Source organism: Engystomops pustulosus, chromosome 2 (assembly GCF_040894005.1).
Source record: "Engystomops pustulosus chromosome 2, aEngPut4.maternal, whole genome shotgun sequence".
NCBI lineage: Eukaryota > Metazoa > Chordata > Amphibia > Anura > Leptodactylidae > Engystomops > Engystomops pustulosus.
Window position 1 is genome coordinate 114008571 of NC_092412.1, and position 27662 is coordinate 114036232.

General features: G+C 40.1%; 1 protein-coding gene and 1 long non-coding RNA gene across 4 annotated transcripts in view; one reads left to right on the plus strand and one right to left on the minus strand.

Annotated features, from left to right (window-relative positions):
- The first annotated feature begins 4839 nt into the window (after positions 1 to 4839).
- Positions 4840 to 27591, plus strand: LOC140118305 (uncharacterized). Of its 2 annotated transcripts, XR_011853168.1 has the most exons (4): positions 4855 to 4927; positions 18076 to 18367; positions 20053 to 20194; positions 26436 to 27591. It is a non-coding gene; the product is annotated as an uncharacterized lncRNA (long non-coding RNA). The 2 variants fall into 2 exon arrangements; XR_011853169.1 differs by lacking the exon at positions 18076 to 18367 and having other exon boundaries at positions 4840 to 4927.
- The window catches only part of CBLB (Cbl proto-oncogene B), a 104966-nt gene continuing 94232 nt past the window's right edge, over positions 16929 to 27662 (minus strand). For both annotated transcript variants that reach the window (XM_072136072.1, XM_072136071.1), the window contains 2 exons: positions 26214 to 26303; positions 16929 to 18332 (listed from right to left, as the gene is read on the minus strand). In XM_072136072.1, the coding sequence (XP_071992173.1) occupies positions 18070 to 18332; positions 26214 to 26303 (353 nt within the window). In that variant the 3' untranslated portion in view covers positions 16929 to 18069. The remainder of the gene's footprint in view (positions 18333 to 26213; positions 26304 to 27662) is intronic.

A 27662-nucleotide genomic window follows, 5' to 3' on the forward strand; every position in this document is an offset into this window, starting at 1 on the left:
TAACATGGGGCAGAGAACTCTGGAAGGAGAAAGGAACACCCTTGATCACATGTGCAGACCTTTAAGCCAATGAGCGACCAGCAGGCTTATGTGATGTCTCACAGCCCTATAAAAACAGGCAGCCATTTTCAATCTCGGCATTTCACACTGCATGTGCTGTCCGTAGTGTCCAGCTGCTTTTACTGTACCGTGCTATAGCGATTTCTGCTCCAAGGGTGTCCGTTTTGGGGGCTTTTTATATCCAGAATAGCAGTTCTTTTTTGTTGCTGAAGTGCATAGGAAGAAATCAATGTAAAATCCTCATACTTTCTGTAGTGATTTCTGCTTGTATCACAGGGTGTCAATTCTTGTGCTTCTGTATACCTTATATTTTGAGTTTTTCAATCCCAGGGTGTTTGTTTTGGGGGATCTGTATACCCCAAATAGCAGTTCTTCTTTTGTTGCTGAAGTGAATAGGAAGAAATACGTGTCAAATCCACATAGTTGCTAGAGTGGTTTTTGCTTCTATCCTAGGGTGTCCATTTTGGGGGATGTGTATACCCCAAATTGCAGTTCTTTTTTGTTGCTGAAGGGAATAGGAAGAAATCAATGTAAAATCCACATACTTTCTGTAGTGATTTCTGCTCGTTTCCCAGGATGTCCGTTCTGGGGGATCTATATACCCCAAATAGCAGGGTTTTTTTTGTTGCTGAAGTGAATAGGAAGAAATTCGTGTAAAATCCACATACTTTCTGTAGTGATTTCTGCTCGTATCCCAGGGTGTCCGTTTTGGGGGATTTATATACCCCAAATAGCAGGGGTTTTTTGATGCTGAAGTGAATAGGAAGAAATTTGTGTAAAATCCACATACTTTCTGTAGTGATTTCTGCTCGTATCCCAGGGTGTCAGTTCTTGTGCTTTTGTATACCTTAAATTTTGAGTTTTTCTGGTAGATAAAGTAGATCTGTGTCAATTCAACATAGTTGATTAACCAATATGTCACACAACCCAAAGGTTGTCGATTGGTTGACTAGGTCATCCACTTCCTCCCAGATGACATCTGACAACCCCAGCCTAGAGTCCGTGGGTTCATCAGATACACTTAATTGGGACACTTTAGAGCCAGGTGAAGACAGGGATTCATCATCATCGTCAGGAGAAGAGGGTGTCAGCCTGGGCGCGTCAGGCAGCGAAGTAGGCAGCAAGTCGCTACTGTGGGCGGGAGTCAGCAGGGTGACAGCGGTGGACAGAAGCCAAACTACCCTGGGGTACAAACTCCGCTTTGCAGGTCCAAGTAAGCGGTGGCACAGGGGCTCAGCGATGTAGCAGCGTTAGTAGTCACTAAGTGCAGAGTGTTGGCGGTAAAATCACCTCCTCCGCAGTGTGGCAGTTTTTTGTTAAGACACCAGAGGAGCCGAGTGTGTGTATATGTAGAATCTGTGGGCAGAAAGTGAAGCGTGGCCAGGGAGCTAATGTTGGCACCACAGCCCTGCTTCAACACATGCAGCATCAGCATCCAATGACCTGGGAGAAACTTGGTACAGATGTGGAGGTCTATCCTGCCACCGCAGTAACAGCAGCAGCACCTAGTGGCACACATGCAATTTCAGCCAGTAAAAGCTTCAGCACCTCTGCCAAAGGGAGCTGTTTGTCTTTGACAGCATCTCCTAGTCCAGATGCTCCTGCTCATCGCTACACACAGTGGCAGCAGTCGTTGCACAAGGCGATTACAAAAAGAGAACTTTATGCGTCCAGCCATCCTAAAGCCCCTTCTACACTGGCGTTTTTCACGCGCGAGTTCTGCGCGTGCATTTGACGCGCAGAACTTGCATTGCACTCTGTCCCATTGTATTCAATGGCTCTTTCTCCATTAGCGTTGTTTTTGACGCGCGGGCTTGCGTTCGTTTGCACGCGCGTCAAAATCGCAGCATGCTCTATTTTTGCGAGTCACGCGCAATTTTCACGCCCCATTCAAGTCTATGGAGATGCATCAAGAACGCATTGCACTCGCAATCATTGCAAGTGCAATGCGAGTGCAATGCGTTTTAAACGTAAGGGTTGCTAGGTGACCAGAATAACAGTATTTCCCCTGCTCGCGAACGATCATTTAATTAAAAAAACACAGTGAAGAACAGTGAAGAATAGAATAAAACCAGTGAACACAGTGAAAACAGTGACCACAGGATCATTTAAGAGAAAAACACAGTGCAGAACACAGTGCAGAATAGATTACAGATGTTCGGCACATCTGCTTACTTGTCGGGAGATACGCGCGGAACGGTGCGGCCAAAATAGCATGTGAAGAACAATATATATGTGTGAAGAACACATTGCAGATGTATTTAAACATCTGCAATTTGTTCTTCACACACATATATATTGTTCTTCACATGCTATTTTGGCCGCAACGTTCCGCGCATATCTCCCGACAAGTAAGCAGATGTGCCGAACATCTGTAATCTATTCTGCACTGTGTTCTGCACTGTGTTTTTCTCTTAAATGATCCTGTATTCACTGTTTTCACTGTGTTCACTGTTTTTATTCTATTCTTCACTGTTCTTCACATCTGCTAACTTGTCGGGAGATAATATACACGGGGAACAGTGAAGAATAGATCGCAGATGTTTGCAACTTATCAGAAGACTTTATTTTTTAATTAAATAACCCATTTTAATCCCAAACCATGGTCCCTTTGAAAAATGCTCGATTCTCCCATTGACTCGCGCGTGAAAAATGCGCCGAAAACGCAAAAAAAACGCTAACAACACGCGTGTGAAAAACGCAAAAACGCTAATTACTCCAAGGAAAAATGGAACAAAAACGCAGCCAAAAACGTCAGTTTTTCACGCATTGCACCCTGACGTGAAACGCAACGCTAGTGTGGAAGAGGCCTAAGACGCAGAAGCTGACCCTGCTCCTGTCCAAGTTGTTGGTACTGCAATCCCTCCCTTTCCAAGTCGTGGAGTCGTGCACCCTTCAGAGAACTAATGGCTTGTGCCGAACCAAGGTGGAGAGTTCCAAGACTAAATTATTTTTTCAAAAAGGCAGTGCCAGCCTTTCACAAATATGTAGAACAGAAGGTGGGCCAGTCCTTGAGCTTATCGGTTTCTTCCAAGGTGCACAGAAACGTGGACGTGTGGAGCTGTAACTACGGTCAGGGCCAGTACATGTCCTTTATGGCCCACTGGGTGAATGTGTTTCCCGCCCAGCCACACAAACAACTTGAACAAGAGACGCCGCTTTCTCCTCTATGTTGTCAAACTGCTGCTCATGCGCCAGTGTTCGCCTCCTCCTCCTTCTCCACCACCACCTCAGTCTAAGTGCTGCTCCATCATACCACATGTGCAGAGCACAGCGGTGTAATGCAGTTCTACACCTGGTTTGTTTGGGTGAACAAAGTCACAAAGGGGAGGAATTGCTCCGCGTCATGCAAGAAGAAATCAATCTGTGGCTTTCTCCAATCTGGTTGTCAACAGGTTCCTCAAGTCTTCCACCCATCCGCATCCATTCTAAAAATGGCTAGGAAACTGTGTATGGCAGTTAGGTATCCATGTCACTTTCGTTTTCTCACTGGGCCACCACCCTCACTTGAATCACATTTTCACTCTTCTGCGAGCACCTGTATAAATCCATTCAGGTGAGTATACTTTTCACTCACATGACACTTCTTGTGTTCTTCATTGGACATCCACCATGGCCACATAAACAAGTTTTTTTGTACTTACCCTTCTCATTCTTAGATTCCTTTAGATTCCTCCAAAATTCTTCTGGACACCCACCTATTTGATACATTCCTGAACAGATTCATCCCATCAGTTTGCTTCATTTACCACGGAATCCACCAGGTTCTACTTGCTCACGACCACCATAGTCGTTCTTTTGCGGACTCTCCCTCTCCTGCTGGCCCTCCGTGGCTGGCCCCTCCCTTCCATGTCCTATTGTATCTCATTGCGCACTCGGGACTCAAATATACCTTTTTATTGATACTGTATATACTATAAGTATCCATATATATTGTATTTATTCTTCAATTTGAATAATGTTCTTGAATTGTCTTGAATGTCTCGTCCGCTTTATATATTCCGTTGATCCCTATGAGCATCATACCATGGGTGAGTATCCTACCTGGCATTGACTATTTCGCCCTCATCCATCCATTTTTCTTCACTGTAGTACAATTTAGTATTTAAATTGTTGCACATGCACTTTATGGGCGCGTAGTCCATGCAACCACTCACTTAGTTTATATTGACATCATCTAATCACACATAATGTTGTTTATCCCTAATACGCAGATTCATTCTGCACATGGTGGTTGTTTGGTTGAATGTATGATGCATGGGCCCATGATAGTATGTATGTGTTGATTGGTGGAGTGATAGATTATATGTTCCATAGTATTTTAAGTATATTACATGCTATAGGTTAGTTCACTATTTAATATTCATTTATTTATCTATTTTTATACAATATTGTGTCACATACGCTATTTTCACTGTACAACCTTTCTATGTACATCCCCCCTTGTTTGCATGTATATTTTCTCATGTATACTCTATACAATTTTGTACCTTTTTTCATACATATGATCTGCACAATTTTAAAGATACCACTTTTGTAATCTATTTATTTGCAATGTAGGGTTTTATGCCAACCCCCGTTTTGTGCGTGCATTTAGTGTACCATTTTCTGGTTTGTTTACTTTTTAGAACACGGGGACACATTTCTCTGTTGCACCACATTGAGAACACGGGGACACATTTCTCTGTTGCACCACATTGAGTGCTTGATGCTGGAAGTGAGCTAATTTAGATCACTGCCAACACATGGGATCTTCCTTTATAAATGGACGCACCACACCATACAGATACCCCTGAGGAAGCCACAGCAGGTGGTGATACGTGTGGGGCGGTCATCCCCAGCTCCCTCTTGTGTGTTTGCCGCACAGGTAATACTTGCTTATGTCTTGACTTAGGTGCGCAGTTTGGTACCATCTATTTATTTACTTTTGCTTGTATACTCTCATGCTCTATACAAAAAATATCCCCCTTTTTTTGTGACTTTTTTGCAATCTGCTTACATTATATATTGGTACTGCATTTTCCCTAGCCCAATGTGTAATCCCTTATAGGATAATATTGTTGTATCTTTTTTTGTGTTACATAAGGCTTTAGTCTTCAGGGGGAGCTAGTGGTCCCAGGATCACTAACACTATCACATGTTTGGTTTTCCTGTGGTAGATTATTCTGTGATTGTTCACATTTTTAATGGTTTTTATTCTCTTCTTGTGCTGTGGTGTGTTTTTTTTTTTTTTTTTTATATATATATATATATATATATATATATATATATATATATATATATATATATATATAATGACAAAAGAATGTATTGTCTTGGTCACTTGGTATGTATCCTTTCTTTGTCTTGTGGTTTGAGCTATTTTTTACATGCATTGACCTGTAGACTCTTTACCTGACCTCATTTTGTGCAGTGCTGGTCCCATTTTTTGTATTCTGCAGGAAACTGTGTATGCACTTCAGCCATTCCTACAAAGCCAAGCACACCGTCCTCGAGTTGCAGCGGCAGTAACGGCCTCCCCCAACATAGTCTGATATGCGATGCTTCCACCCATTGGAATTCCAGCCTCCATGTGTTAGAACGCCTGTATGAACAGAGAAAAGCCATTACTCCCCTGTGTAACTTTGATGTCAGCCAGTGGCAGCTCATGCATGACACCTGCCATTTGCTCAGGTCACTTGAAGAGGCCACGTTATTTGTCAGTCGCCAGGACTGCTGGATGAATAACGTCATTCCACTGCTTCATGTCCTGGAACTCACGCTGTAAAAACTGTCTGGTCAGGGCACTGGAGAAGTGTTGTTGCCACCTCCACACTCATTGTGCCACTCTGTCGCCTACCAGGTTGCTGCCACCTCCACACTGTCATTGTGCCACTCTGTGGGCTCCTGCTGCTGACGCCACCTCCCCACTCTATTATTGTGCCACTCTGTGGCTTACCATGTTGATGCCACCTAAAGAATTTGTCATCGTGCCACTCTCTGACCTCATGCTACTGCTGCCATCTCCACACTTTGTCATTGTGCCACTCGGTGGTCGACCATGTTGCTGCCACCTCCACACTCTATCATTGTGCCACTTGGTAGCCTCCTGCTTTTGCCGCCACCTCTACACTCTGTCATTGTGCCACTCTGTGGCCTACTGCTTTTTCTGCCACCTCTACACTCTGTCATTGTGCCACTCTGTGGCCTACTCATGCTGCTGCCAATTGACCGCTGTCTCCCTGGAACACCCTGTGATTTCCATAATGCTGTTTTTCACCCTCCACCACACTATGACTTTGCCACTTTGTCAGCTCAGTCCTTTTAAGGTGGCACAGATGTTACCTTGTCAGGCTCGGTTCCTGCTCCACTTATTTGGTGAAGTTGGCCTCTGTAAGTGCCTATGTAATTGAAGAGTCAACGTTTCTAATAGTAGCGGCTGTCATGTGCGTGTCATACTAAAACACAGCATTGTTTGAAGACCAAACCATGCTCCCTATGCATATTTGAGCATGGCACAACTTTCTAAAACACCCCACAGGCTCTCTGCACCCAGGAAATACCTGTTTTTTAACGTGAGTCATCATGATTCAAGTCAAATTTTTTTAAAAAATTTGGTGAATCGGGTTGAGCCGAATTTTGACAAATTCGCCCATATCAATTTCTGGTTCATCAGAGACTTCAGAGGTTTTAACTGAGAAACAATAAACCATCACACTGCCCAAGTCATCTAATTAAGGACCTGTTGCCTCAACTTTTGTTATTTCTATTGTCCTTTTGTTTACATTTTGTTTGCATGTTTTCTCTGTCCATGGTGTATAAGATCTGTGTAACTTCAGAAAGACTGTTATACCATGCCTAATGAAGGGCCCTAAGATGTCCCGAAAGCTTGCTTGTAACATCTTATATTTCAGTTAGCCATTAAAAGGTATCACAATCTCAAGAAGGTGACTTTATTTGAGCTATCAAAAGCAACATGAGTTTTTACTGTGATTGGCATGATAAAGAGGAGTGCAGGCCCAAAACTCACCCTCAATCCTTGTTACACACCTAAGAAGCCTCACAGACCCTCATGGTCAGGGATTCCTGTTCGACAATCCGTACACTGAATGAGTGCACAGGAAAATAATAAATAATAATAATTCTTTATTTATATAGCTCACACAGATTACGCAGCGCTGCACAAGCATAATGACAAGACACAGAAGGACAAAGCAACAGATAAAAGGCATCAGAAAGATGAAGTCAAGCAGAACAGGGTCAAATCCAAGATGGCGGCGAGGAAACATTCGAATAGCAAGAGAATAGTTAAATAACGTAGCAAGGGTCAGATACACAATACAGGCGCCACCTGACTTACAGACGACCACTAGGTACAGACAGATCTCTATCCCCAATGTGATTTCTGCTGAAGCTCTCTGGAGGCTTTACTTTAGCCTCCAGAGAGCAATGTACAGCTGCAAAGTGTCTGTAATTAAGCTTTATTATCATCCTTGTTCTTATGACAGCACAACATTTTTAAAATCCAATTACTCACTAGGACAAAAAAAAATTGACTGGAGTTACATATTTAGCATGTAACCCAGGGATTGCCTGTATAACAATGCAAAAGCATGAGAATCGGACAATAAATCTCCGACTGAATTAACCAGCCACCAGCACTGAGTCGATATATAAAAGGAGTTTCTGGAAAGGGAGCTTTCAATCAAAAGCCGCCCTGGGAATGGTTTTCAAGCACGGGAGCCTGAAACCCGATACCCTGCAAAGGATTCCGAAAGTGATGGTATAGGATTGATGGCCAACCATTTGCGGTTGTATCTATGTAGTTGTCTATGTATTTGCTGGTAATCAGTGACATGGTGACACATCGATGAGAGGGGTCAAGGGATATTTACAATGACTTCTGATATCTGCACAGTTGTATGAGCAACATACAATTAACATCATGCAGAGTTTCGAGGATGACACTTCCGCACGAGTGAAGACCCAAATTAGCTTAGTGTAAGAAAATGAAGATTTATGTACTTGTTCCAGCTGTAGCTATAGCTAATTTTTCAACAAAATATACAAAGTATATTTGGACAGCCAGTAAAATCACTGCATTTATTCAAGAAATACATATAATATCCTGGATATTAAAAGGATAAACATGTAAATGTTAATTGCCATTAGAAAATTGCTTGAGTAGAATATTGATATTAAATGGATTATGCCGACTGTTTTATCTCATTTAGCTTATAGAGCAAAGAAGAAAAATATTATTTAAATAATATATAACTATATGTGATTATTTACAAATAGTTGGTGGAATTTCTACTGGAACACATATGAATTTTCTATAAACATAGATCATATTACTAAAAGTAGATATTGATACATATTCCATATTCCTCTACATATACTGACAGTCCCCAGGTTACGTTCAAGATAGGTTAATTAGATTTCCTTTCTAGTGCAAACCTATCATTTAAAAAAGTAAAAGACCTGTACAGATAATCACCTACACTTCTCTTTATGCTGATCCCTGTGCTGCCTTTTTACTAATCTGGACACACCAGGATCACCTGTTGCTAATTATGCATGCCCCCTTCCTTTCCAACATGGTAGAGGGAGGCATCTATCACGTAGGAGGCATGAATTTATGCCTCTTGCGTGACTTCACCTCCCTAAAAATTTGTGCTGTCATGGTAACAAGGATTATCAATGAAACTTAGTTACAGACACCATAGAGCAGATCATTGCAGCCTGGGAGCTTCACCAAAGATCACAGTGGGGAGAGAGGTCCCCTATAACTAGGGGTCGTATGTAAGTTCAGTTTCCTTAAAGTTTCTCATGAAGACAAATTTCTTGTATGTTCTTATATGTAACAAAATAACACATTCTCTAATTCACAGTTATTAAAGGGGTATACTCACTTCAGTAAATTAATGTTATTGTTTGTATAATGAAGAATTATACAATTTCCCAACATACTTTCTGTATCCATTCCTCATGGTTTTCTAGATCTCGGCTTGCTGTCATTCTATATAAAGCTTCTATGTTTATTTCCAATAGACAGAATTCTAACTGTGGTCACACAGGTGCACAGCTCGTTAGTATTATATAGAGTAATCAGAGCAGTGTGATATATAACGAGCCGTGCACCTGTGTGACCATGGACAGATTTCTATCCACTGGAAGTAAACATAGTATTTTTCTATAACTGGACAGAAAGCGGAGATCTAGAAAACCATGATATATTGATACAGAAAGTATATTGGACATTTGTATATCTTTTCATTTTTCAAACAATATCAATTACTTGCTGAAATGGGAATACCCCTTTAAGAATTTCAACAGTTATTAACAGTTTCACAGATATAAGTCCAACCTGTCTCTATCAGTCCTTGTGTACACATTTTCAGTTGCCCCTAGACACAACCCTGTAACTTCTTACTTAGGGAAGCTTGGTCGCCATCTTGGATTGAGGAGTGGGTGAGATCGAGCAGCTGAGTCTGCACTGAGCATGTAGCCACGCCCCCTGCAGTGACTGCACAGAGTTCAGAGACACTCACTGATCACTTCCTGCCAGGACATTGTGAGGAGAAACTACAAGGAGATGCGTAATCTAGGGGAAGGTGGAGGCAGGCACATATCTGTGAGAGATGTAGCAGAGCTGACAGTGTAAAAGTCTGTCACCCTCTCACGTCATGGCCTCTGTATAATAGAAATCTCATGCATCTCATCTGTGATCTTTCTCATCTCTCTGTGTCAGTGTGTTAGTACAATGCCAGAAGCCAGATGAAAGTGTAGTTACACCTGTACTCTGATAAACTAACCACATTGTCACCATGATAATGGGGCAAATTTACTTACCCGGTCCTGTCGCGATCCCAGATCCAGACAGTCCGAGGACTGTCTGGATCTGTCAGAGTTCACCATCTTCTTCCCAGTGCTTTCAAGTGCATGTCTTGTGACACAATTTGAATTTTAAATCCTGTGCGTTGTCCGAATCCATCGGGTTGTCCGGCGGCCACGCCCCCTGATTTGCGCTGCATGAAAGTCAGTGCGATTGCGGCCAAAAAACGATTGCGTGCTACAAAAAACCCTGTTACATGCGGTGCATCAAGAAACCTCTGCGGACCCTTAGTAAATGAGCCCCAATGTGTCTGCTTAGCGAGGCCCTGCCCACACCCTGGAATTTTGGACTAACCAGCCTGGGGAGTGATAGGAGCTAAAACAGCAATAAAACGGAGTAATAGTGTAAAGTAAGGGGTTAAAATGATCTTTATTGTGTTAACATCACTAGGGGATTGAGAGGTGAGAATTTTCTTTTCTGGGAAACCCTTTTGAGTCGGGGAATGCCTGTATAATATATTATCACCTACAAAAAAACAAGACAACTCCAAACACTATTATAAAAATTAATTTTTATTAATTTTACCCAGTTACATAAAAATTAAAAGATCAGCATCAGGAGAACGCGAAGACACAAAAATTCATCATGAATACATGCCTGTAATTAGTAATGCAAAGGAAAGAGGACCGTATCAACACATTCTAATATATATAGCAGAATGTATGTGTGTGTGTGTGTATATATGTTTGTTAAAGGAAATTGTACCGTTGCGTTTACAATCACCAAATTTTGCACAGTCATTGCATGTGACTCATGGAACGTCTTAGACAAGGTTTTCAGCCGTAATTTTCACCCCGCACTTTCCAAAATCCACTTATTACCCACTATATACAGAAGCCATTGGGGATCATTTACTAAGGGCCCGATTCGCGTTTTCCCAACGTGTTACCCGAATATTTCCGATTTGCGCCAATTTCCCCTGAATTGCCCTGGGATTTTGGCGCACGCGATCGGATTGTGGCGCATCGGCGCTGGCATGCACGCAATGGAAATCTGGGGGCGTGGCCGAACGAAAACCTGACGGATTCGGAAAAACCGCCACATTTTTTAAAAAAAAAATGTCGCGGAGCTTGTACTTACCTTCACTCAGCCTGGCTCGGTGTATTCCAGGTGGACATCGGAGGAACTGCCTTAATAAATCCCAGCCGGACCCGAATCCAGCGCAGAGAACGCGCCGCTGGATCGCGAATGGACCGAGTAAGTAAATCTGCCCCATTGTCTTCTGCTGCTGTGGCAGTTGGAAGATTAGTCGTGATTGGTTGCTGTTCTTCCACAGGTCATTACTATGAGCTCTGAGCTGTGATTGGTTGCTACAGGCAATGAGTATAAGATGCTTATGTGTGAGGTAAGCTGGATAGATAAAAAAAAGATAGGGGGGAATTTATCAGAAGTGTCTGAGGTAAAACTGTTTCAGTTGCCCATGGAAACCGATCAGAGATCAGCTGAAATTTTATAAACAGCTGTGCAAAAATGGAACCTGAGCTCTGATTGGTTGCTGTGGGCAACTAGAACAGTTCTGCTCAGACAAATTGACAGTCAGAGGCAGTCACTGAAATGAGACTGCCAGCAACACAGTCACTGAAAGAAACAGTCTATATGGATAAAATACAATAATAGATAGCGCTAAGATACAAATTCCTAATAAAGTACCAATGTATCAAATATTAAGCTGCACTATGTGTAATTTTACGATGCAGCCACTGAACCTCAAAATGGTGCTGGTCTCATACAATACTGGTACATATAAAAGTGCATGTGCATCCAAAAATCGAGTTACAATCAGTTTAAATTCATTACAGAGCTTGCCAGAGTTCAAATTGTCAACAAATTTAGTTGTAGAAGGATAGGGGCAGTCTGACTTTTGGAGATAATGAATGTTTAGGGTCAGGGCCGGATTATGGAGAGGGCTCCCGAGGCATGTGACCTAAGGCCCCTACCAAGTGGGGGTGATTAAGCTGGTCATATGGCCCTCTAGAATAAACTGTCAGTTCTTCTATGGATATAAACCCAATAAAGATCAGACATATTAATTGCTTAATGTTCAATGTACTCTGTGGAAATAAATGCCTCTTCTTCACAGTAATGAAGCACAACATTAAATAGGAAAGCTACATGCATGTATTAAAGCCCTTGACATTCATTACCATGCTGTCATTATATTTGACACTAGTTCAGTTAGTCTCTTATGAGAATACAGGAATGCCTTTTGAAATTATTCGCCACTGTACAGCACTTAATGTTATGTGCACAATTCACTTTTTACAAAGACAGTTCTGATGTCACAGCAGGGATTTTTTAAATAATTTTCTACAAAACGACTAAACGACTTATATCCAGAAAAGAAAATGATAAAACGTCACTTTTATTTATTCAGGTAAAAAAGTACCAGAACAAAAGTAGCTATACTACTTGGTGCTCAAGGGGGTGTGTTTAAAAACACATCGTAACATGCCTCACAGGTCTTGTCAGCTGATCTGTATGTAGTACACAGTAGTAGTAATATGAGTTTGAGATGTTAAACAGCAATTCAGAAAAAATGTGAAGATAAAACCCATGATTTGTACTTTCCTACTACAATAATTGTTTTGTCCAGAGGTTAAAACCAGTTGACATGGTTACTTATAGAAAACACTTCTCCTTAGTTACCCCAGCTCTAAAATGTGAGTGAGATCTACAGAAACCAAGATCAGTGTCCTTAAAAAGAACAGGCAAAAAGAGGTGAAAGAAAGAAGATTAGGAATGAAGAAGAGGAAATGTAAACACAGATTTGCTTGTACTCCTTTTCTGCACGTGTATATTGGCTGTACTTTTCCATGACTATGAGCTGAGAAATCAGAGGATTGCAATAGCACTGCTTGTTTGTGTGCCTGACCGCACGAGCCGCCAAGCTGCCCTGCCAGAAGCCAAGCTCCACAGCTTTATGTTCTTAGTTCCTGTATCCAGTAGCTCCACAAACATGCAGATCTGTTGCAGTTGCCCTCTATCTTGCTACTGTTTTTTCCTATACAGTATATCTCACAGTAAGGATATTGACCTTTTACTTTAGATCCATCGCCTTCCCTTGGTCTTTACACAGCCTGCTTTGTGTTAAAAGGGGATTGAACCTTCAGCAAACAATTGATATAGGTTTGTGAAATTAAGTTATACAACATAATCTCTGTATCAATTCCTTGTGGTTTTCTATATCGGTTTGGTGTCACTCATCAAGAAGCTTCATTGTTTACTTACTGTGGATAGAAACCGGGTCATGTGATGTTACACAGGTGCACGATTCATTAGTATCACAAAGTAATCAGTGCTGTGTATTATAATGAGCCATGCACCTGTGTGACATCACATGACCATGGACAGGTGTTTAACCAAAGGAAGTAAATAATAAAGTTGTCTGATGAAGAGAAGCAGAGAGAACAATGAAGAATTGATACAGAAAGTATAGCGAAAACTTGTCTTTTCTCTAGACAGAATAATCCCAAGTTTTGTAATCTGCCATTTTATTCTAGTCCCCCCATTCCCCTAATAATCCTGGTTGCTCTCCTCTGCACCCGTTCCATCTCTACTATATCCTTTTTATATACTGGTGCCCAAAACTGTACACAATATTCCATGTGTGGTCTGACCAGAGATTTGTATAAGGGCAAAACTATGTCTTTATCATGAGAATCTATTCCTCTCTTGATACATCCCATAATTTTATTTGCTTTAGCAGCAGCCGCCGCCTGGCTCTGGTCACTAAAATTAAGTTTACCATCCACCAATACCCCCAAGTCCTTTTCAGCTTCAGTTTTACTAAGTAATTGACCGTTTAGAACATAATTATACTTTTTGTTTCCATGGCCCAAGTGCATAACTTTACATTTATCTACATTAAACCTCATCAACCATTTCTCTGCCCACTCCTCAAGCTTCCACAAATCCCTCTGTAATGCTAAACTATCAACCTCAGTATTTATTACTTTACACAGCTTAGTATCATCTGCAAATATTGAAACTTGACTGTGTGAACCCACTACAAGGTCATTAATAAAAATATTAAAAAGAAGTGGCCCCAATACTGACCCCTGTGGCACTCCACTGGTAACGTCAACCCAATCTGAGTATGTGCCATTAATGACGACCCTCTGTTTTCTATCACTAAGCCAATTACTTACCCAAATACAGATTTTCCCCTATTCCCAGCAGTCTCATTTTATATACCAACCTTTTATAAGGCACAGTGTCAAATGCCTTTGAAAAGTCCAGATATACAACATCCACAGCGTCCCCCAGATACAGTCTTAAACTTACCTCCTCGTAGAAACCAATCAGATTAGTCTGACAGGACCGATCTCTCATAAACCCATGCTGACGCTGGGTTATAAGGTTGTGCACAGTGAGATACTCCAGGATAGCATCTCTAACAAACCAGAAGTTGGACTCACGGGTCTGTAGTTTCCAGGAACGCTTTTTGATCCTTTTTTTGTATATTGTATTTCCTTTAATATGATGTATGAATTGTGTATAAATGCTTAACAGAACCAGAGATATTCACCCTTTAAGTTCTATTAAAAAAATGATTTTTATGTACAACTTTCTATTCCCAATTGTAACTTTAAGAATGAATATCTCCATAATATGGACAATAGAATTGTGTTACCACCTCCAAGGCTTCAGGAGATATAGGTGTTTCAAGTGTGCCCCCTCCCGCCTGTCAGCTGAAAGCAGGATGTAGAAGAAGCTTCTGGAGACTTTCACTTTTACTTGGCAGAAGTACATGCCACCCTCTTTGCCTGAACTGGGGAAAGGGTGACGGAATGCTGTACATACTTATAACATATCTTGGTAAAAGTCACTAATTAGTTTAAAAAATTTTAATTGTGAAAAAAGCTTTTTTGACATTTTTCCATTAGTCAATTATTGGCCAATTTTATAAAGAAAAAAAATGTTATTAATAAAAGCTTTCCAGAGATATAGTTGTATTGAAAAGAAGCGCATAGCAGAATGTCAAAAATTGACCTGGATATGTTTTTTATGACTTGTTTCACAAATGAAGGAATAGGTATGGAAACAGAAATATGAAACAGAGGTTTATTTGGTTGTGCTAGATTCAACTTCTTGCTGACCACCATTAAAGACATGTCCATGACACAAGAATGCAGAACTTTCTTATGCTACTTACCTGCAGATACAATGGCAATAACTAAATTTGTACTATATGGCCACTTCAGTGTGTAAATGGTAAGGCTTAGGTCTCCATCTGGTGTAAAATAATCTCTAGGGGCAGAATCTATTAAAATGTAATTTCTGAATTAGCTTCTTGTTCAATACCGAAATAAAAATCATGAGGAATTTAACACTTCATAAATCATTCACCTGCATAGACATGAATTGCGCAATTTGATATTTCTAAACCTTTTTTTACCTTAAATTCCTTTTTTGCCTTTTAAATTTGATTTTGCTTGTACCAGAGAATGAGATTTACTGGCGTATACAAAGACTAGCTTCTACATTTTGCAACAGTAATGACCATCTCTGGGTTCAAACTGCTCTTTCATGTTCAAGACTGTACTTAAAGCATCAGTCATCAGGAGTCATTTGGAGTCTAGAGTAAATGAGCAAAGCAAGAGATTTATAAAGGTTTTAATTGAAGTTGGACATAAGAGGCTCTATGTCCGATGTGCACCCAATCCCACTGGTATACAATTGCGTACCCACTCTAGAAACTTGTGCAGGCTATAAGTAATGTGCCTGTGTAGGGCATACCGGCACAACCCACTCCTCGCCCCTCCCTGCCTATTTGTTGTGAAGATGCTCTAAGAAGGTAGTGAGGGATTGCAACGTTTGTATGGCAATAAAAAAAAAAAAGTCTGTAAAGCTTTTTAATACAGGGTTTTAATTAATCTGCAGTGTTCAGAGTACAATATACTTAATCATTCTCAAGTTAGAACAAGACAAAAGAGCATTAGAAATTGTCTCATTCTTATGGTGGTTTCACACGAACGCTCACACGCTGGATAGTCCCGTAATTATCCGGTATTTTCAAGCTCCATCATATTTCCTGTTATGGCCCGGTGGGCAATACGTCCATCAAAATGTATGGACTTATTGCCCATGGAAATGTATGGTGCGGTTTACACGTTACCCTTTATTATCAGTTTTATTATCCAAGCTTTGCTTTTACCCTGGCAAAAAACATTTCTAAGGCTTCTATAAAATTTACATAAAATCTCCAAACTCAGACCTCTCTTTGAGGCAGTGAAATAAGCATGTGTGTCCACAAGCACACTGTAACAACTTTGTTTATTATGGAAAGTATAAAAAGCACTATACCAGCTTCGTACAGAGCTTAAATGCTTAGTGTTTTTACTCACCATATCACAGCACCATTTTATCTTGCATCTAGATTGCGACTCTTGCCGGCGGGATACAACTACTGGATGCTGACCACTTGCCTTCAGTTCCTTCCTGGCTGAATCCTCTAGCATGTTTTATCCACATAACATACATGATTGGGGGATATATACCATGTTGTCTGGTTTATGTAGTACTTATTTGTCAAGTTGAGACAGAAGAGACAAAAAAAAAGGCTCAAATGATGTTTGTAAGGTAAACACCCATTTTATAAACAATTTGATCCACTTCCTGTTGTTCTAATGGGCATATTTGGAAATAAATGAAGCAGTCATCTCTACTTCAGCATCTCCTTCAACCCCCGGAACAAGAAGGTCACAAACAATATAATATTCATTAAATTACAAATTCTACCACCTATTCAAAATGTTTTTATCTTATAGGCCAGTAAGAGCCATTTCCCAAGAGGGAAGGTGTTATTCTTACCCAACTCCTTGGGCTACAAGATATCTACCTCTATGATATTGAATATTGTCTAATAAATATAAAAAAATAATAGTGACGGATACAGATATGACAACATTATGTTGGCACCTCTTTTATTGAAATGGTCAGTTTTGAAAAAGTGAATCATGTAAAATGAATGAAACTATATCTGCATGCAGACGTTACATTGGTGCTTTATTGCATTCGATTGACCTGTTCAAGTAGTATGGCTTATAAAACACTGAGAAACACGGGTAATGCAAACATCAATTTCAGATGTCAATCCAGGTTTACAGAAGCAGCATCACAAAGTATGGAAGGAATATGAGCCTGTAGAAATCAAGCACATACGCAGTAAATGGCAGAGTAGTACCATTTGAAAAATATTACATTGAACTTGTTTGTTGCAGCCAGCGCAATAATACGATTGCCCAAAAGTCTAGTTGTGATGCTTGTTGCAATACAAAAAATGTGTGTATTCATCATACTGATAGAAGAGTTACACTGCAGTTCTTAAAAAAAAAAATTGATTGAAATCAATAGGTTCCGCTGTCGCACAAGTCAGCACCAACTCCTTGGCAAAGATGACAATCGTGTTTGGTACTTTGATGCTTATTTTCTGCAAGCACTAGAGTACAAAAGGATGATCTTGGTTTTTATTGTCTGATTTTGCTCATATGAATGTACTTCCATGATCACAGAAGATTCAAAGTTGCCATATCCAAAGTAATTCGGCTTTACTATACAATGATATCAAAATACATATCTGTAAAGGCAATTGTTCCACAAAAATTTTATGTATTACACATTGTAATGCAGTTTAGCCTAATACAAAAATGTCTCAGTATGTCAGTAGTAAAGGCCACTTTTTTGCAGTATGTTTGGATAAATTAAATGTATAAAAAGAAAATAAAAAGAATGAAAAGCATTTTCCAGAATGCAATGAGGTCAGAAAGTGCTGCTGAATGTATACAACAGTCATTTTTCATTATTTAAAAACATAAAAGAAACAAAAATGCATAAAAAAACTCACCAGCTCTAACCAAGAGAAAACCATTCACAGATTATTTCATAGAACAAAATAGCTTTTCCTATATGTATGAACTGTGTATACTGTATTTTCCAAATGAGTAATTATTGATTTGTTTTCTCCTTCTTTAATTTTGACATATAACCAAGTAACCTCGGATACAGGCCTGAAAGCATTGTCATATGTTCTGAGGGGAAAAAAATGCTAGAACGACAGTTTTAAATTAAGTTGATAAATGAAATCCATTCTCTTTCTCCCAGAGTGAAGTCTTAAAGGCTATGTCATTTTGTTATAGGTTTAATCGTGGGCACACCGGAGGAGGGCAGCATGCAAATTCTCTGAGTATGCTGCGGGCCACATCTACGTTGTTCTGAGCAATTTCCAAAGCTCTTTTAACCTCTTCAAAGGAGTAGCCCTCGCCCATTAATTTAGCTATTTTTGCATCTACATTCTCTGTTGAACAATCAGCGCTGTATGGTCTCCTGTGGTGAATTTCAGGTGCTGTTCTGCGGGGAAGTGGTTTGGGTGGTCTGGCTGGTACTTGTGGACAATCTGTAAATGTACACACAAAACTCATTAAACAAAAGGTAAACATGTTCCTCTTCTAATAAATACAGTATACATATAGTTATAAGTAATGCACATGAACAGAAACATGGAATTAATGTGGTTTTATAAAAATTAATAATAAAGTACATAAAATGCAACAAGATTGAGTGTAGGATGGCTGTCAGTCTAACAGTGTGCGCCACAGTGTAGTGCACAGACTATTTTCTTTCATGCAATGCTCCCTTATTAAGACTAGAAGATAAAGTGTCAAAAAAAGGTCCAAAAGCCTTGACACATGCTGAAATGCATTTTAGACAGTTTGGTCAAAAAAATGTAACAAACTGTAATCTGTAGGTGAACACAACAATTTTACATGAATATGAAAACATCACACCGTTAACTGTTAAAACTGTTAAAAACATTTTGACAAGCCAGGCCCTCTTGATGGTGTTTCAGGTTTGTAATACAGATGAAGGTCTTAAAGAGAACCCGTCATGCAAAATAACCCCCCTATATCTAAATATATTTTCATAAACTGCCATGAGAGAGCATTGCCTCTATCCCTTCATTGTCCCTCTACATGTCTGTAAACCTAGGCAATGAGGTCCTAAAGCTGTATGCAAATGACCTGTGAAATGTCCAATAAGTCATTAGCATATTCAAGCTGTCCAGCTTTTTCATGAGTGGGAGGCACAGCCACACCCCCAGTGCTGTGTAACGCTGTGATGGCTGCTCCATGTGCTTGCTGGTGGCCACGCCCCCTGCAGCCTTTGTGTGAATGTGTGTATGTATAGGAGAGAAACAACAGCTCCAGGCAGCCATGTTATAGCAGAACAGGTCCGGCACTTGTATAGATGATGTCTGTGTCTCTCACATTTGTATTAGGAGGATGCAGCATGTCAGCAGATACAGCGCGCACACACACACCAGCAATGCTTTACTATACATTACACACAGACATGAGCAGGGGGAGGAGAGGGGAGGGGTAACAGGAGTGACATTACTGCCTCTGACCATGTGACCAGCCTCATTTACATAATAAAGAATAGATGATTTTATAATGATTAATATATGAAATAACTAGATAAAGGCTGGGATGGAATCCTTGTGAGCAGGTGTCCTATCAATTAAGGGTTTTCAACTAGTGATTTTTATTTTGTAAAAAATTTAGTAAAATTTGCTTCTAGATGAGTTTTGTGAATCAGAAAATCACTTTTAAGAAGCAAGTTTCTAGAACCCAAATACAAATTGTGAAAAAAGAAAAGGGGTATTCAAACCTGAATCATATATCACCCATCCTCTTAATAGATTCTGCATGGAGGGGCAGCTTGCATGGTAATATTTTGTTCCCTGGAAGCTTTTTCTATCTGCAGTCTTGTAGGCAAAGAGAAATGGGGTATCAGAGTCCCCCTTTTTGGTTATAGTTGGTGTCTCAGCTGTCTGACCCCCAACAATCATGTAAATATAAATGCTACAGGTGTAAAACTAAAGCGGTCTTTCTAGTCCGTACCAATAAACAGCAGAACAGTTTTCGTTTTTGAAGGTTAGAGAACAAAACAAAAGCTGTGCTCTGATTGGTTTCTTGCACAACAAATATACATCAGGACTTTGAAGTATTTTTAAATCCTTTACACACGTAAATTCAGCTAACTGCAAAACTATTTTTGCATAGTTTTTTTTTATACCATCATTATGATATAATTTCTCTATTGCTTTTTTCAAGGCTAGAAAACATGTATATACAAATCCATGCAAAGAGAAAGGAAGGGAGAACCAAGGACAGGGAGGCAACTTCATGTCATTGCCAAGAAGCAATCTGTGCATTTCAGTTTCTGCTATGCAAGAAAATCCCGAAGGAAAGAAAGGTAATCCAGCGCATATGATAAAAGGATGCCACCAATTTTAATGACAAATTCCAAATACAGCAATACGTGCAAACCGCACTACAGCACTTCGTCCAGAGGTGGGCTCCAAGCGTAAGCCTACGCGTTTCGAGCGTTTCACACGCTCTTACTCATGGCTAATACACATCTGAATGCGGGAGACTGAAATAGTATGCACGGAAGAGACGTCACGAGGGGAGGGAGCAGAGTCACACCCCTAACTGTGACGTGTTAATGGTTGAGCGTGCGAGTCTGCCGTACAGGTGTGTTTACATCTTAATGCTTTAAAAACACATTTATTAGTACATTCCTTAAAACAGGCACCTTGGTGAACGAAAAGCATAACAACATTAAAATGTAACAATGTAGCATGTAGTTATAGAGAAAAGCAAAGTATGGAAATTACACATACTTACAACGGTAAAATAGACTGAAAATCTTGTTAACAAGCATAAGGCAATAATAGTGGCGACCCAGGTAGACATAAGGTGTATACTAATTGAAGTGTATATACGTTATGGGGGAAGTTTCAATTTTACTGGTTGTTATTATTTTTGTGGGCACGAGAGGAAGAGCCGGTACGCGGCTTGTCCTATATATAGAGACGTGTTCGGATCTGGAGATAAACCTAAATATGAGTATAGTTTAACCGGTTAAGGACCGGGCCCTTTCCTGTTTTTTCATGTCCATTTTTCACTCCCCACCTTCAAAAATCTATAAAACTTTTTTATTTTTACACGTAAAGAGCTGTGTGACGGCTTGTTTTCTGCGTAACAAATTGCACTTCATAGTGATGGTATTAAATATTCCCTGCCATGTACTCGGAAGCGGGAAAAAAATTCCAAATACAATGAAAATGGTGAAAAAACGCATTTGCGCCATTTTCTTGTGGGCTTGGATATTACGTCTTTCACTGAGCGCCCCAAATGACATGTCTACTTTATTCTTTGGGTCGGTACGATTAAGGGGATACCAAATTTGTATAGGTTTTATAATGTTTTCATACATTTACAAAAATTAAAACCTCCTGTACAAAAATAATTTTTTTGATTTTGCCAACTTCTGGCGCTAATAACTTTTTTATACTTTGGTGTACGGAGCTGTGGGTGGTGTCATTTTTTTTGCGAAATTTTATAATATTTTCAATGATATCATTTTTAGGACTGTAGGACCTTTTGATCACTTTTTATAGATTTTTTTTAGATTTTTCAAAATAGCAAAAAAGTGCCATTTTCAACTTTGGGCGCTATTTTCCGTTACGGGGTTAAACGCATTGAAAAACCGTTATCATATTTTGATAGATCGGGCATTTTCGGACGCGTCGATTCCTGATGTGTTTATGATTTTTACTGTTTATTTATATTTATGTCAGTTCTAGGGAAAGGGGGGTGATTTGAAATTTTAGGTTTTTTTATTATAATTTTTTTTTTTTAAACTTTTTTTTATTTTTATTTATACTATTTTTCAGACTCCCTAGGGTACTTTAACCCTAGGTTGTCTGATCGATCCTATCATATACTGCCATACTACAGTATGGCAGTATATGGGGATTTTCTTCCTCATTCATTACAATGTGCTATCAGCACATTGTAATGAAGGGGTTAAAACGAAATAGCCTCGGGTCTTCGGAAGACCCGAGGCTACCATGGAGACGGATCGCCGCCCCCCGATGACGTCACGGGGAGCGGCGATCCCAGGTAAGATGGCGGCGCCCATGCGCCGCTATCTGTTTGAGGCTGCCGGCAGCTTTGCCGGCAGCCCACGCTGTAAAAACACCCGCGATCGGTGCTAGCACCGATCACGGATGTTACCGGTAAGCCTTTGCTGCAATATGCAGCAAAGACTTACCGGCTATGGAGAGGGCTCAGCCCGTGAGCCCTCTCCATGCAGCGCGACGCGACCGCCGCCGTGAATACACGGCGGGCGGTCGCGAACCGGTTAAAAAATGTGGGGATCTTGGATATAAGCTAATAGTGGAACATAAATTCGTGTTTGTAATTCATCCCTTTAGGGAATCTGGTATCGAGATGCAATATCCAAAATGCTTCCCTAACAAAAAGGTTTTTGCTACGATCTCTTGTATTTTGACGAATTTGTTCTATGCCGTATGCTAGGAAGCCCGTAGTATTACCCCCATGTTGTTCTATAAAAAGTGTTTGGAAGCTCCCGATATGGTTTTTTTACGGGTTGAATTATTAGCTCCGGTCTTGCCTATGTCCCCCAGATGTTCAAGGATGCGACATTTTAATTTACGAGTAGTGGCCCCTACGTATTTGATATTGCATATCGTGCATTCTATGATATAGACAACGTAGTTACTATTGCAGTTGATATACCTTTTAATGTCAAACTCCTGTGAATTATTTGAATTTGAAAATAGTTTTTTAGTCTTGACCACTTTGCAGGTTTTACAAATTTGGGCTCCACAATGGTAAAAACCTTTATGTGAGAGCCAGGTAGAATTGGGTTTAATGTTGTGTTTATAACTAGGTGAGATCATGTTGCCTATGGTTAATGCTTTTTTTGATACAACATTACAACCATTTTTAAGTATTTGTGCTAATTTTTCATCTTGGTAAAGAATGGGCAAGTGTCGTAAAATCATGTTTTTAATGTCATCAAATTGATTGCTGTATTGCAAGACCAGAAAAGGATTATCATTGTACTGGTTATTTTGTTTTGTTTTTTCTATCAATAAATCCCCTCTTTGTTTTTGACTGACTATACTACTTGCCCGATTTAACATGCGATCCTTGTAGCCCCTTTTAGATAACCTTTTAATGTTTCCGGACTCGGTCAGGTAATCTTGCTCCGAGTTACAATTCCTTTTTGCACGCGTTAGTTCACCCACAGGTATTGACTTGATAGTGTGCCTGGGGTGTAAACTACGTGCGTGCAAGATGGTGTTCCCAGCAACTTTCTTTCTGAATGTATTAGAGTTAATATGACCCTCGTTCTTATGAAGATTCAAGTCCAAAAACACCATATGATCCCTGTTGCTTGTACAAGTAAAGGTAAGGTTACATTCATTATTATTCAGAAAATCAAGAAATTCCGGTACGGCAGACACATCGGCGCGCCAAATGAATAGCAGATCGTCGATGTATCTGCCGTACCAGAAAATGGCATCTGTGAAGGCGTTGACATCGCTGTAGAGGTAACACTCCTCCCACCATGCCATGGTGAGATTGGCTATGGAGGGTGAGAATTTGGCCCCCATGGAAACCCCTTTGGTCTGGAGGTAAAATGTTCCATTATAGAGAAAAAAGTTGTGGGTCATTAGGAACCAGAGAACGTCATTAATGTAATTCTTGAGATCAGCATTGTACATGCTATATTTGTTGAGGTGAAAATTGAGGGCTAACATAGCTTTCTCATGGGGAATGGACGTATACAGTGATACTGCATCACAGCTGACCCAAGTAAACTGATCGGACCATTCGATATTGTTGAGACTTCTGAGGACGTCCCCAGTATCTTTTAGGTAACCTGCTGTTCTGGTGACCAGGGGCTGTAGAAGTGTGTCCAACCATTCGCATAGGGGCTCGTTTAGCGATCCAATCCCCGAAATTATGGGTCGCATGGGTGGTGGACGTTCCCCCTTATGAACTTTGGGTAAGGTATACAAAATAGGGGTGACTGGGTTTTCAACTAGCATATGGTCTCTTTGTTTCATATCAATAACTCCCAGTTGAAAACCCCCCTGAATTAGAGTTGTAATTTTCTTACGGAAAATTTCTGTGGGGTTGGAGGGGAGAATTCGATAAGTGGTACTGTCCTGTAGCATGTTTTCAACTTGTTGGACATAATCTTGGGTGTTCATTACTACCACTGTACCCCCTTTGTCTGCCATTCTGATAGTTAGTCCCTGGTCTTCCCTGAGTTCTTTGAGGGCACATCTCATTTTATGGCTCATATTCTGTTTGTTTAGATTTATTAGTATCCGAAAGTTTTTTCAATTCTCGTTCCATAACATCTTGGAATATATCCATAGAATTTGTCCTAGATTGTATAGGGTAGAAGTTGGAATTTCTAATGTGTCCTGGTTGGGGTACAGGTACATTATCTAGGGTCTGGTATCTAGTTTCTGCTATGTCTGCGGTTCTCTCATCACAGCTCCTTTACCAGAACCTCAATATAAATGACTTTGCAGCTTTTCTAGTTAAAAAATAATTGCTATAGCAAAAAAAGAAAAAAAAAAAATTATCTATTCTGCAGCAGGATGGATTGGATCACCCAGTAAGCTCATGCTCGTTTGTGGCCTGTAAGGGGTTAAACACCCGGGATGTGAGGTTTTCCGATCCCAGGTGTTAGTACTGGGCATGGGCTGTGATGACCATTGATGTAGAAAAGCGGCGCTTCAGAAGAAGTATGAATGGCCATTAAGGGGATAAACATGTTAGGTATTGCTGCATGGCAAACGTCTTGATCTATCAAAATATCAAAATGGATATTCCCCGCGGTGAATCCCTTAATAGAACACAGCGCCCAAATGTCTAAATACCCACTTTTTTGACATTTTACAACAAATAAAAAAACTTAATAAATAGTGATCAATAGGGCAAACAGTGAAAGCTGTAAAAGCATAGAAAATGGTGCAAATATGTTGTTTTGTCATTTTTACCACATTTGGAATTTTTTTCCCAGTACATGACATGGAATATGAAATTTCATCAGTAGAAAATACAATTTGTAACACAGAAAACAAGCAGTCAGCGTAAAGGAGGGGAGCAAAAAATGGAAATACAATAATGAAAGTAGGCAGCGATGGGAAAGGATTAAAGGAAACCTACTACTTGAAGTGGTAGGTGTAAGATGCATATACCGAGCACCAGCTCAGGGTGAGCTGGTGCCGGAGCTTACTTTCATTAGTGTCCTAAACCGCTGTATCGCGGTTTAAACACTTTTTATTCTTTACAGCCAAAGGAGCTTCGGCGCACCAAGCGCTCGACCGTGCGCGTGTGACGTCACCGGCTCTCCTTCACTTCCTATGTAGGCGCACGCACAGTCACGCGGCATGGTGCGCCAAAGCTCCTTCGGGTGTAAAGAATAAAAAGTGTTTAAACCGCGATACAGCGGTTTAGGACACTAATGAAAGTAAACAACGGCACCAGCTCACCCTGAGTGGTAGGTTTCCTTTTAAGGGTACCATTAAGGTCTTCTGCAAACGTGCGCAGCCCATGGACACATTTCTTTATTTCAGCCCAATTCCATGGACTGCACACCTTGTGCAGAAATAAAGTACTTTCATTTTACCAAAATATGACACAAGGGTTTACATGCCGAGTCTCCATATAGGGCAAGTATCTGCTGTATTATAAAGCAACTTCCAGTTGAATTTCCATGCAGATTCTGCATACATTTTATTCCACAGAATTTGGAAAAGATTTTTTAAAGGGGATTTTTTCAAGGGTAAAAAAAAAACATTAATGGACGGGGTGGGGCGCCTTTCCTGCATGATACAACGCTGGGAATAGGGATGGGTAGGCATGGCTGACCTCAGCTGGCCGGAAGCTGAGCGCGGCACAGCTTTTGTACCTCTGTTTACATGGGGCACGAACCGTAGAAATTGCAGCGCTGGAGACCAGGAGGTAAATACATGTTTATTTTTTGAAACCTGCCCCATTCCGGCCACCCAAAGGTTTTTTAATACACTCGGTTAACCCCTTTAATACCTCATTCACTTACAATAGTTGTCACAGAAGGTGGTACAGATTTTTGGGGAACTACATCATGGATATCCCAGGTTACAGTCAAACATATCAAGAGCACCGAACATCTGTTATGCTACAACCAACAGTCCTCCTCTTAACATGGGAGTGTCACATTACTTTCACTTTCATCTGAACATGATATCTAAGGTACAAGCACGAACAATTCTTATCACAGGCCCTGTTCCCCTGTATTTGCTGTATACTGGGGGTGTCAAGAATGGGTTACGGAGGATGTTAATTTAGTAGATGAGACATTCAGCAATAATGAATTACAGTTTTAAAGTTACCTGAGCATGATGGCAGCTGATCATATTCTTGGGAAAGTCGATTTAGCTTGAAATCATTTGCAGCTCTGCGAGTAGGTGGTAATGGGGCTTCTAAAAAAAAATTGCAGAACGAGAATCTGTTGGCAAAATCTTAGACATATTTAATATATTTGCAAAATGTTATGTAACAGAGTAAGACTAAATAAGACACATGGATTCCATAACCTCTATTCACTTCTACAGGAGTGCCAGAAATATCCTCTTGATATTGAAGGACTTTCCCCAGAAAACCACTTTGATCCTTGAACCATGAGAAGATCTAGAATGCCATCTAGATCACCGATGGACCTGTTAAGTTGCTATGATGTTGTAAAGTCTAGTCTAGTCAAAATATCAAGATATTTGCCTAAATTAAAGGACACTTTCATGGTAAAAGCATAAAAGGAGTACTAACCATGCTTCTGCATATACAGTTGTTAGAATACTTTGGTTCCAGTTTGGGCAACAGATTTCACTCAAAAAATCTCAATCCCGCAAGTTAAATGGCAAAAAACCGTACCTCAACAAGTAGGTTGCAGTTGACTGGCCTCGGTCCACTGTGAGAAACGAGTCATGGTCCAAGACACACTTCTCACGGTGTAAACTTGCAAGATTGACTTGTTTGAGCGAAGATCACCACATATTTTAAAGCAGCAAAGATCTGTAGACTCTTTATGATACTTTTTTTTTCACCATCCTATAAAGAACAGGTTTCCAGAGTGACATCATCAGATGGCCATTATCTCTTAGGAAATAGCTTTCTTATTAGACTATGTTCATGCCAGGGGCACAGAACCACATTTATTCTACCAAATATCAAAATAATTGTAATGCTATTACAACCCCCCTCCAGGTAACACTTTAACCGTTTCCAGCTGCCAAGTCATAGCTATTTATTTATCCTGAATGGGAGTTCTAGTGCTATAAATTATAGTACTGTAACCTTACCTCTGGACTGAGACTGCTACCTTATATGAGAATCCCTTATCTGTGATTACTTACAGCATGACTACTATTGCCATTCATTAAACCATATGGGTTTAACTCTTAATTCCTAATTACTCTCTAGTAAACAACTTGAATGTGTTCCAAATCTATCTTTTTTGAACCATTGGACAACAGTTTTTAATTTGTGCCACTTGAATGGTTTCTTACATTTGTTTATGTGACCCACTGACAAATCAATTTTCTGCTTTCTTTCCCTAAATGGCCATCAGAAATTTACAAATTGTGGAGAATAAGCGCCTCTTTAGTGTGTCGGTTTGTGGCAAGTGCCTGTAAGTGGTGGAGATTTAATGCAAATCTTAATGTTTTTCAATTTAATGCATGACGGTATTTGACATTCCAGAAAGGAATCAATAAAATACATCAAATGGAAAATAGTGCTAATAGTTTTCTATTTAATCTTTTTTTTTCATTACTTAAGTCACT